At 44.8% G+C, this 12,361-nt stretch overlaps 1 protein-coding gene across 1 annotated transcript in view; it reads right to left on the bottom strand.

The window, feature by feature from the left end:
- The window catches only part of NAA15 (N-alpha-acetyltransferase 15, NatA auxiliary subunit), a 102,221-nt gene that overhangs the window by 71,316 nt on the left and 18,544 nt on the right, over positions 1-12,361 (bottom strand). The window contains exons 2-4 of the mRNA XM_073572116.1: positions 11,286-11,370; positions 8,732-8,836; positions 271-428 (exon numbers count right to left, since the gene is read on the bottom strand). Of these exons, the coding sequence (XP_073428217.1) occupies positions 271-428; positions 8,732-8,836; positions 11,286-11,370 (348 nt within the window). The remainder of the gene's footprint in view (positions 1-270; positions 429-8,731; positions 8,837-11,285; positions 11,371-12,361) is intronic.

Here is a 12,361-nt window from a genome sequence, read left to right as displayed (position 1 = left end):
TGCCGCTACACACGCCGCCCCAGCCCCCGCTACGCCACTGACCGCCCCTGGCTCCCCTTGTGTCCGCGGACCGGCAAGGGCACTGCAGCGGCCCGGTGCTGGGCCGCGGACCGGCGGTTGGGGACCTCTGCTTTAGACCAATTTCACAAAAGATATGCACTGATTTACATAATCCGATAAACTTTTTAAGAATAAATTTAACACAAAGTATATTATTTAACTAATCTCAACTTTCCAAGTCCCTTACAAGTAGAGGAAAATTGCACATACCCGGTAACCCTCCAGGTCCCTCATCTGGATCTGAAGTAAAGAGAGGTCCCGCAGGATCTGCAGATTGTCTTTATCCCATTTCAGAGCATTCCTGTAACACTTGATGGCTTCATCATATTTTTTATCAGACCTTTGTAATAACCCATAGACATGCCAGCCTGGATGACCAAAGTTGAGGCAAATAGGACTCAAAATTCGCACAGCATAAAATAAGTGCCACAATGAGAATATAGATGTGACACATTGCATAGAGAACGGCTTTATATATTGTGTAATCCCTCTGTAAGCATGAAAAGTTCTAAAATATTAGGAAACTAGAACACTGGCCTCTAAGTGGGTTACAGGGACTAATGAGATCATTAATTAATACAGCACATTGGGGGAAATCTCTCAGCAAGAGTAAGGCTGGTTTCACACTAGCGTTTGATCGCGCAGCGCATCGTGTGCTATCGGGCGCACGCGCAATGTTCCCCTATCTTTAACATGGTGATCGCAGGGTCTTGCGAATGTACGCGCTCATCAGCGTTTAGCGTGCGCTGCGCATTTTACAGGTGTGCGCCCAGACGCGCCGAACGCTACATGTTGCATTTTTTGTTCCGCCTACATACTTAAAAAACTCACGCGCGCACGTGTGCGCCCAAAAATAGCATTACAGTCTATGTGATCGCTGACAAGCGCTTAGCACCGCGCACGTCAGTGCCTTGTGCGCGCACGCGCTTAGAGTAAACAATGTCTAGACACTTGTCTAAAACTCCCCCTAAACAAGCAACATTGTTTGGGAGGAGTGTAGATAAAAGAAGGTGTCTTCAGGGTCAGACAATTACTCTACAGACAGCCTTGCAGAGAGCAGACAAAAGCCCAGAAGAGCCTTCCAAGTGTGGATTCAAGCTTCAGGAGCCAAAATGTGAGTATTCTTCAACATAATGTCTGTGTGTCCTGTACAATTTTATAATGTACTAATGTTTATTTTGTTTTCATTTCAGCATGTCTTCTTCTGGATCGGTCTATTCGCCATCTCGGTAAGAACTGGCCCAAGCTGATCGTGAGGTGACAATCTTGCTGCCTTTGGGCAAGTTTAGCTGCCTCTAGAAATGTGTTTTAATTTTTGATTTCTTTACAGACATCGGACACGAGCAGTGAAGATGGAGTGCGGGAGCGGTCTGAGCGGGAGCAGCGTAGTCAAGTCGTGGCGAGGAGACGCAATGTGCCTTTTTTTTTTCTCTGTCTTTATTTTCATCTTTTATCTTGCTTCTTCTCGGTTTCTTTTTCATTCTCCAAAATTACAAACATTCTAATATATTTCTTTTTTCTAGGTTCCACAACGGGATGACGAAGAAGTCTACATCGACAACGAGCACCTGATCCGCCTCGTTGAGGAGCGTATCCCGTTGTGGGACAGCCGTGACCAGCAGTACAAAGACACAGTGGTGACCCGGCAGCTCTGGAATGAGGTGGCCACAGCGATGATGGATGGCTGGGACAGCGCCTCTGCAGCTTCCAAAAGGGCGATCAGTAAGTATAAAGATGCTCTGTGATACTGCATTGATTTTTGGTCCTGATGGTGCTGGTGTTTTTTTGGCAAGATATATTCTTGCATTAAAAACACCAATGCCATGTGGCACACTGTGATTGATTTAGGTCTTCAACTGCTGCATTGATTTTTGGTCCTGATGGTGCTGGTGTTTTTTTTGGCAAGATATATTGTAGTGAAAAGTTCAATCTGTTGTGTGTTCTGATAATTAAGTTGCCTTAAGTGCATTTTATAATTTTATTTTGTTTTTTTTGTTTTTTTCCCCAACAGTGAACAAAATACGCACACGTTGGCACTCGATGAAGGACCGCTTCAACACTGATGTTCGTGCTGAGGGACAGGTTCGGAGAGGTTCATCGGCAAGGCGCAGAAGAAAGTACCGCTACTAACGAGAGTTGGATTTCCTGAGACCGGTCCTTGCCAGCAGAGTGTAAGTTTTTTGTTTTGTTATTACTATGTGCTTTTCAATTCAACAGGTGATGCTTCTTGTGAATACATGATACTAATGTTTTCCCTTTCTTTCCACAGCACTTGGAGCAGCACCCTGCAACCTGTCCCAGGAGCCGTTCTTCATCGATCGACCTCGGACCCATCCCAGCCATCCGACAGCCAGGAAGCATCTTGCAGGTCAGCAACACAGACAGCTGGTGACCAGGAAGCTGGTCCATCAGGTGTTCCCCTGTCCCAGGTCTCTGTCACTGGTTATGCGGGCACTACCCGCCAGCGGCAGAGGACCTCGGACAGGCCTGTCATGCCCGAGTTCATGCATTTGAGCGAGGCCTTTCATGCCAGCCTCAAGGCGCTGTCCGCCAGAACGGAAAGCGGTTTTTCACTCATGGAATGCTGTTTTACCCACATGGAACACCGCTTCCACCCTGTCGACCAGCGCCTTGACCGTCTGGAGGCCGACCTCAACAGACCGGCGCACCATTTTTTCAGTAAAATTGAACAGGGCATGGCGGAACACCTTAGTCCTGAGCAACAGCTGAGTGTGTTACAGGCCTGCAACACTGCTTACTTGCAGGCTATGCAGCAGAATCTGTATGTTCAGCAGTCAGTGGTGTCATTTCCAACAGTTCCACCGCTGACTTGCTTTACCACACTACATACTTCTGCTGCATACCACTGCACAGCCACCATTCCCAGCAAAGCCGGACACCACTACACCACCCCAAGTCTGAGTGCTGCTTAACACTCCTCCGCCACCACCACTGTCAAGCGCTGCTCCTGTATGGAGCACCACCACCGCCAAAGCACCACCAGCTTGGAGCCAAACCACCACAGAACCTGCTTGGGCCACTGACACCACCAGTCAACACCAAAGGAGCACCGGCAGCACGCCTCAGCAACAGAGCACCGGCAGCACTCATCAGCAACAGAGCACCGGCAGCACTCATCAGCAACAGAGCACCGGCAGCACTCATCAGCAACAGAGCACCACCACCACTCCTCATCGAAAGATAACTGCCACCAATTCTCCTCCTCGGAGTCCCCAAAGAACTTTGGCTGAGATCCCAGACAGGCAGCCTCCTGCTCGGAGCACCGACCCAACTTTATCCCCGTCTAGGAGCACCGCCACTGCCACTTGCAGCAGCACCGCCACCACAGAGCAGCAAAGTGGGGATCCGCATTCCCTTTTTTACAGGGCAATGCCACAGTCCACCGTCACCAGGCGGTCAACAAAAGTAAGGCGTTCACAGACTGCCAGTCGGTCTGGGCATGATATTCCTGCGCCAAAGAAAAAAAAAACAAAAAAAACTTTGTTCGTCCATCCACCCTCTCCTCCTAATGTCTCTCAACATGCCTTCTTGTCCATTCCAGAACTCCCTTCCCCCAGTACTTTCGTCGCCCCTTCTCCTAGAACCCCTTCCTCAACCTCCAGTCGTTCCTCGTCTCTCCACACACCCAAAGTATCCCAAACTTCCCCCAAACGTCATTCCTAATAAAATATTTTTTTTTTTGTTACAAAATAAATGTGCACTTGTGCTTTCACAAAATCTGGATTGGTTACTGTGTCTATCACCAACTACACACACTGCGCCGTACACTTAGCGTTTTTGCCACCAGATATCTCCATTACTGACATGTTTCTTGTGTCAGTCTTGGAGATATGTATTATCAACGCAACAAATCTACATCACTTGTCTTTTCCACAGCAATCTCTACATTCTTGTAATATTGCACGGTTCCCCAACTCCAGTCCTCATGGGCCACCAACAGATCATGTTGTATGGAATCCTCTTTTTATTTCATTACAACATGATCTGTTGGTGGACCTTGAGGAGTGGAGTTGGGGAACCCTGGTGGATCCAGTCTGTGCAATATACAAGAATGTAGAGACTGCTGTGGAAAAGACAAATCATATAGATTGGTTTGGTTTTATGAAACCAATCTACATGACTTGTCTTTTCCACAGCAATCTCTACATTCTTGTAATATTGCACGGTTCCCCAACTCTAGTCCTCATGGGCCACCAACAGATCATGTTGTATGGAATGCTCTTTTTATTTCATTACAACATGATCTGTTGGTGGACCTTGAGGACTGATATTGTGGAACCTTGCTGTATCCAGTCTGTGCAATATTACACGAATGTAGAGAGTTACCTACTCAGGAGTATTAGTGAATTCATGATGCACAAAACACAGCATCATAAATTCACTGATACACCTGGCTACTTGCTAATGGTATTGGGAGTGTAAAAACTGAGAATGCACTCAGTACAGGTATCAAAACGTTTTTTTTATTAACATACCAACAACATGCAATAAAATTTTTTTACAACATTTGCTCTTGCCATTCCACCCGTCCTACATCTGAGTTGAAGTAGGCCGCAAATTGTTCCCTCATTTGGCCAACTTCAACGGATGACCTGAGAGTGTGCTGTGTAAATTCTGGCAAAGGATTAGGAGCAACATCATCAAGATCAAAGTTCAGGTGCTCTCGAGAAATTACAAAATGATGTAGAACAACACAGGCCTTGACCACCTCATCCACTGTTTCCAGTTTAAGATTAATAGCTGTGCCAAGAATGCGCCATCTCGATACAAGTATACCAAAAGCACACTCTACTGTTCTCCTGGCCCTGGTCAGCCTGTAATTAAAAATTCTTTTTGTAGGTCCAAGTCCCGGCTGGAGTAGGGTTTGAGGAGGTTTTGGCACATCTGGAACGCTTCATCACCAACCATTACAAATGGCTGTGGCGGACCTTCGGTGTTGGGAAGAAGACATGGCATGGGGAAATCGAAGTTGTTGCCATACAACCTCCTGCCCATGTCCGATGTCTTAAAAGCCTGGGAGTCATTCCCACGGCCAAATGCACCAATGTCCACTGCAATAAACTTACAGTCTGCATCCGCAATGGCCATCAGTACAGTAGAAAAGTACTTTTTGTAGTTATATATCAGAGCCAGTTCTTTTGGGCTTGATAATCCGGATGTGTTTCCCATCCACCGCTCCTAAACAGTTTGGGAAATTGCATACAGTCCAGAAACTTTCGGCGATTTCCAACTACTTTGCTGCAGTGGGCATGGGCATGAATTCGGGACAAAGAACGTTCCAGAGAGCCCGGCAGGTGTCCGCTACAATTCCAGACAACATGGAGATTCCAATCCGGTACTGGAAGTGCAGTGACGAGAGGGTCTCTCCTGTAGTCAGGAATCTGTAACACAAAAGAAAACAATAATTAATATTTGTGTATACGTAATTTTTTTACACATGTTTAATTAAAAAAAAAGAAAATCTGCAGCCTTTGGTTTATGAAAACTACGTACCTTAATGTGACCAGGAGCCGTTCCTCAGGAGTAATCGCATGCCGGAGCTGTGTGTCCCGTCTCCGGATGACTTCTTTTGTAAACCCGACCAAGCAAATAGTGAAAGGTTTCTTTGGTCATCCAGGTATAATCAGTAAATTTCTCCGGGTTTGCCTGGAGCTCGCTGTAGAGGGTGTGGTACGCTCCACGGCTCTCCCGGAGTTCAATAATGGGATGTATCCACATACGCCGCTGCTGCCGTCTTCGCTGCCTCTCTCTCTCCCTCTGTTCATGGCAAGCAACTGCATAAGCCTGAGCCATCCTCATGTCCAGATGCAAGTCAAAATCAAAGCTCTTCCTGGGCAGATCCATGTTTCTCAAGTCAAATGCAAGCAAATGTGAAGAATTCAGCTGTAAAAAGGGGCTATATAAAGAATTTCCATAAGACACACCAACTGCGTTCCCATTGCTTGAGTGTGTTGCAAGAATTTTCCAAGGATTTTTTCTCTAGTTTATTGCGCATAAAAAATGCAAATGCATGAAAAACGCTGCGATTTTTGGTCGTTATGCGCACAATAATGCTACAAAAAAAAAAAACGCAGCGTTTACAAGCGTTTGTATGCACTTTTCACATGCGTTTCATATGCGCTCCTAACGCAGCGCAAAAAAACGCTAGTGTGAAACTAGCCTAACCCCCTTAAATAGCTTATATTGGCATGCACTCTACATTATTTAAAGATACACTGAGCCATCACTCAGAGGAAGGTGCTAATAATGGAAATAAAGTACAAAGGTAAAACGAGCTTACCCAGCAGTAATTTAAAGGTAATCCGTCATGCAAAATAACGCTAATAACCTGCAGATATGGGGTTAATCTGCATATTTAATAGCGTTCTGACACTGTGGCGCCTGTACTCAGAGCGCCGCTGCTAGGAGGAAATTAACTTTATTCCTTCCGGTAGCATTTGGCTTCCAGTCATGAGTGGCACCGGCACGGCTTCAGTCACTGCTCTATGTATAGACAGTGGCGGCTGTAAATGCGCCCTCACACTGACTGACAGCAGGCTCTAATGCGGAGCTTGCTTTCAGTCAGTGCCAGGAAAAAAGTTACAGCTACGGCTCTCGTTATACACATAACGATGACTGAAACCATGCTGGCGTCATGCCCGTGACTGAAAGAGGAGTAAAGTTCATTTCCTCCCAGCAGCAGGGCTTTCAGTGCAGGTGCCACAGTGTCAGAACACTATCACCCTGCATATTACACCTACATCTGCAGGTTAAAGGAAGCCTGTCACCAGATTTGCCCGATATGAGATACGGACACCACCTTTCAGTTCTCACATACAGCATAGTAATATGTTGTGTGTATGCCCACGAACCAGCCTTTTATTATACTCACCTGCGGGGCAGTCGGGTCCGAGGGGCGTCGCTTGTCTTGGTCCGGCACATCCATTCTTTTGATGCCATCCTCTTTTTAGGCTTCGTGTGGATGATGCACGCTAAGTCATCCACACAGTGTTCCCAGGCATCGCGCTCATGCGCAGATGTACTTCTCTGCCAGTGAATACTGCATTGCACATGTTCCGGGGATCTTTGATCTTTTCTGGCGGCAAAGTACACATGCGCAGGAGCGCGATGCCGGGGACACTGTGTGGATGACGTAGGATGCATCATCCACACAAAGAACAGAAGGAGGACGACATCAAAAGAAGAAGGGAGCCGCTGGGCCAAAACCAGTAACACCTCTCTGACCCGACCGCCCTGCAGGCAAGTATAATAAAAGGTGGTTTTATTTTGTTGCAGGCAGGATAGGTGGCATATAAACAGTACATTAGAATGCTGTATATCAGGGCTGAAAGGTGGTGGCCATATTTCATATGGGGCAAACCTGATGACAGGTTCCCTTTAATAGCATTATTTTACATGACTGGTTCCCTGTACAGTTCTCAGCCATTCATCCTCATCAGACAAAACCCGCAGGTCAGCAAAACATCACGCAAACATCAAGCAAATTAAAATGGCAACTTCTTTATTTCATAATGATAAATATCCACATAGACCAAAGCCAGAGTTTAAAATCTGTGTGTTTCGAACTTTAACAGTTCTTACTAATGGTAATCCAAAAAAAATAAAATAAAAAAATCCATTGATAAGAGTCTAAAACATGTAACACTTCAACTCTGGTTTTCATCTATTTGGATATTTATCATTATGAAATGAATAAGTTTCCACTTTAAAAACGCACTGGATTACATGACGGAATTTATCCAATTTGTAAGGAATGAAATATCAAAATGCGGCGTCCTGAGGTTAAGTGCTCGAGGTGGGAAAAAAAAAGGACTTATCGCCTCAATTGCCTATTGGGAAAAACGTGGGTTTCTCTGGATTCAGAAAATGAAAAGCGTATAAGTAGGCAGTGTATACTGAAGCAAATATGTGTAGAGTTGAGTGAATTTGTTTGAGCTCCCTCTTATTCAGCAAGCTATAGCACTTACAGGATAAGCTGCAGAGGGAACCTGGCTTCCTGGATCACGCTGGCTGATCGGCTCCGCAGCTGCATGTGTCCCGGCTGTGTCACAGTACATGCATGGAGAGCCTGTGTGTTGAGCTCTCCATGCACGTACTGTGGCACAGCTGGGACACATGCAGCTGCGGAGCCAACCAGCCAGAGCGCTCCATGTATCCGGGTTCCCTCTGCAGCTTATCCGCTAAGCGCTATAGCTTGCCGAATAAGAGGGAACCCAATCAAATTCACTCAAGTCTAATGATGTGTTATGTTGGACTTTCTTCATAAAGGTACTTTAATTACAGAGTTTTTACTTTTCAATATCTCAACTATCTCATATTCTTAGGGAGATATATGTCCAACCCATAGATCTCAACAGCTCATTTACATATTATAAAACGTGGTATTATTTTATTCAACTCTCTATGATCTAGATCTACATGCCCATATAGATGGCTTAGGAGGGTTGATCCAACTGACAAATTCCCTTTAAGTTGTTAAAAAAAACAAAAAAAAAAAAACAACACACTAAAAAAGATAGTTACTTTTTTGGTTACCAACTACAGTAGTAACAAACATCCAAATCTCAGCTGCACAGAATATCATTCACATATTGCTTTTTTTGCAGTATCATAACTATATTACAGAATATGAAAATGCATAGAAGGATACAGACATGACTTTTGAGGTCATTCCTTAGTCCACGGCGTACAAGATCATAAGCATCTTCTTTCTTCCCAAGACAATTTAGAGTCAGTCCTTTCATTGCTAGCGTTTCTATAGGGGAGGAAACATTATGTGGATTCACTTGCAAAAAAAAAACAAAAAACAAACCCCTAAATGTCAATAAATTACAATGCAAAACTGGATTGACAGCAACTCGCTATGTAGTTAAGAAGATAAAACCGGTAACAGAAGGCTTATAGCAGTGCAGTTAGGGAATGGCTATTCTGCCATGCCAATGGTTTGCATGTATACACTTCTACAGTGGCATTTCATATAAAATATATGTGTGTGTGTGTGTGTGTGTGTGTGTGTGTGTGTGTGTATTGACACCCCTGCAATTCTGTCAGATAATACTCAGTTTCTTCCTGAAAATGATTGCAAACACAAATTCTTTGGTATTATTATCTTCATTTAATTTGTCTTAAATGAAAAAACACAAAAGAGAATGAAGCAAAAAGCAAAACATTGATCATTTCACAGAAAACTCCAAAAATGGGCCAGACAAAAGTATTGGCACCCTCAGCCTAATACTTGGTTGCACAACCTTTAGCCAAAATAACTGCGACCAACCGCTTCCGGTAACCATCAATGAGTTTCTTACAATGCTCTGCTGAAATTGCAGGGGTGTCAATACTTTTGGCAACAACTGTGTGTGTATGTATGTGTATATATTACATGGAAGAGCCACTCCTGCTGCATACTGGGATGGACACTAGAGGAAGAGAGTCCCTGGGAGAGATCACTCTTGCATGACCAACATGTCACAGCAAGATCCCTCTATTCTCTGGGGGACCAGCATAGCTGAACCAGCTTGCCTAGAAAGTATACATGTCCCAGGTTGTCAAGATGCATCGAAAAATGAATGATAGGGCTGGTGAGGTAAATCACACACTAATCCAGACCTCAGCATTATGTGGCACTCTTAGGCTGTGCGCACACGTAGCGGAACCCTCGCGGAAGTTACCGCGAGAATTCCAGAATTCTATTCCGCGGGAAAATCGCATTTTAAATTCCCGCGAAAAAACTAGCAATTTGCAAGCGTAATTAGCTTGCAGAATGCTCGTGTTTTCCAAGCGATCTGGAGCATCGCTTGGAGAACTGATTGACAGGTTGGTCACACTCATCAAACATAGTGTTTGACGAGTGTGACCGACTTTTTACTATTGAGGCCGCTTATGCAGCATCAATAGTAAAAGATATAATATTAAAAAAAAAAATAAAAAATGGTGTTATATTCACCTTCCGGCATCCTGCGCAGCCTTCCCGGGCCTCAGCGATGCTTCCATTCCCAGTAATGCTTTGCCAGCCCATTGATGACGACGCGGTCTCGCGAGGAATAGGGACCGTTACATTATCGCGAGACCGCAACATCATCAAAGGTCTCGCAAGGCATTACTTTGGACGGAAGCATCGCTGAGGCCCGGGAAGGCTGCGCGGGACGCCGGAAGGTGAACACCATTTTTTTGTTCTATTTTTTACAGGGATATGGTGCCCAGAGCCCGGAGGACAGTCTCCTCCCCTCCGGACCGTGGGTACCATTCGCAAATGTTCTGCTTACTTTTCGCATGGTGGGCACAGCCACATGCGGGAAGTAAGCGGAACAATCCAATCCTATGGGTGCGGGATTGCCGCGATTCCACAAAATAATGAGCATGCTGCGTATTTTTCCGCGGTGCGATTCCGCCGTGGGAAAATCCACAGCATTAGCACAGCATTGCGGAATCCCATAGGATTGCATGGGATGCTGTTTTTTTGCGTTTTCACGGCAAAATCGAGCGTTAAAACCCGCCGCAAAAAAAAAAAAAAAAACACGACGTGTGAATGCAGTCTTACTGTAGCGAAAATACAAAACCCAGCACACCCTGACAGCAGCCTGCTGAGAGTAGTAGTTTTTCAGGAGCAGACACCTCCACTACAGGCTTCATAGATGAGGCGTTCCTAAATCCAATGCTCTTCCTGCTTGACAACTTACAGCTGGAAAAAGATGGCAGCTTTTATTAGTGAAACCTAGACTTTACGATTAATCTCAAGCACGTGACAAGCCTTGGAGAGGTTGTCCCCATTCAGAAAACTTCTGATAAATACAGTTCATTGTAAAACAAAAAAAAAAAAACACAACTCTGTGCTTCACTTACACTCCCGGGTCAAGAATAGTGTCTCCTCTGCTGCCCAATTCTCAGTTATTTGGCTGCAGCGGTGACACTGTGCAAATAAGGAAAAGTTTTCTGAAAGGGGATAACAGTTCTAGCATATGCCCACCATGTGACATTATTGCCTTTTAGGTCTGTTTTGTGACCAAGCTGAATAACATTTACTTTAATGGGGATATTTGGAGCAGGGCCACGGAAAGAAGGAGACCAAGAAGTTTCTATATGTTGCCATCCCCTTTTATGTATATATCTTGCTCCTTCACATATGGATTGTTTTAGTAACAAGAACCTGATACAATATAGCAGAACATGTAAATAGGTTACTCTAAAATCACATAGCTCATAGTTACCTCCATGTTCAGAAAACTTGGGGTTCGACAGTATCTGTTTGCAAAACTTCAACCCATTCCGATATTGCTTGTGTTCATAACATCTCTGAAAATAAAAAAAGAAATATAGGCATCAGCCCTCATGTACAGCACTATGGAATCAATGGTGATGCTTAAGTAAATAATAATAATAGTAAGACCTGATGATGGGTTTGCGCTGTTCTCATTTAGAACGTCTCTGCTCTGTAGTCATGAGACCAGGCTTTTCCAACGCCGATTATAAATGATCTAGCCAAAGCTAAGAGCATGATTAATCAAAGCTTTCAAGACAGAATTCTAGCATAAAAGCTTTGAAAAGTCCAAAAATTTAGTCACAACTCAGAATTGCTCCAAAATTTTGCAACTTTGGCGTTTTCATGCCAGTTTCTTTCAGCTCTGCCAAATGGCCAAAGTGGGTCTGGACCGGCGACGTGGCAGGGGCGCGACACCACAGCTCATCTATTTCATGACAAACTGTGACGTTCCACACACAAGTTCTCACTCCAGTCCCTGACTGGAGTAAGAATTCTGAAGTGGTGCAACAAGGGGCTCACCACTCATCAGACACGACAGATTAATGAAGAGGCGTGCACATCTCCATGAATCAGGTGCTTCTGACTCCAGCACGCCCCTTCTTAAAGAGCAGTATGAACAATGCCAGTCTTGTTGAATTCAGACCTTATAAATTAAAGTCTGAAAAAATGCTAGCATTTTGTGACTAAAAACTATTCTAGTCATAAAAGTCCATGCAAGACCCCTATGCACAATAAAGAGAATCATTACAATCTATGATGCCCACCATGTGTGTGGGGGACCCTCAATTTTTCGGACGGAGAATGTAAGGGCAGAATAGGATTGTGCACACTAAAGGGATTATCTGGCAACATCCAGATCAATAACTTCTGCACCGATATGACCCTCACAATCAGGGCTTTGGAGTCTGTAAGCCAAATTTCCGACTCCAACTCCACGACTCTGACTCCCTCATACTAGGACTGAGGAGTTGGTGAGCCAAACCTCCGATTCAGACTCCAACTCCACAGCCCTGCTCCCAATGT

Source organism: Dendrobates tinctorius, unplaced genomic scaffold, assembly GCF_039654945.1.
Source record: "Dendrobates tinctorius isolate UK_male_01 unplaced genomic scaffold, ASM3965494v1 ptg000030l, whole genome shotgun sequence".
Taxonomy (NCBI): domain Eukaryota; kingdom Metazoa; phylum Chordata; class Amphibia; order Anura; family Dendrobatidae; genus Dendrobates; species Dendrobates tinctorius.
The sequence above is the reverse complement of the archived record's forward strand: the minus strand, read 5'-3'. Positions and strand labels throughout refer to the sequence as shown.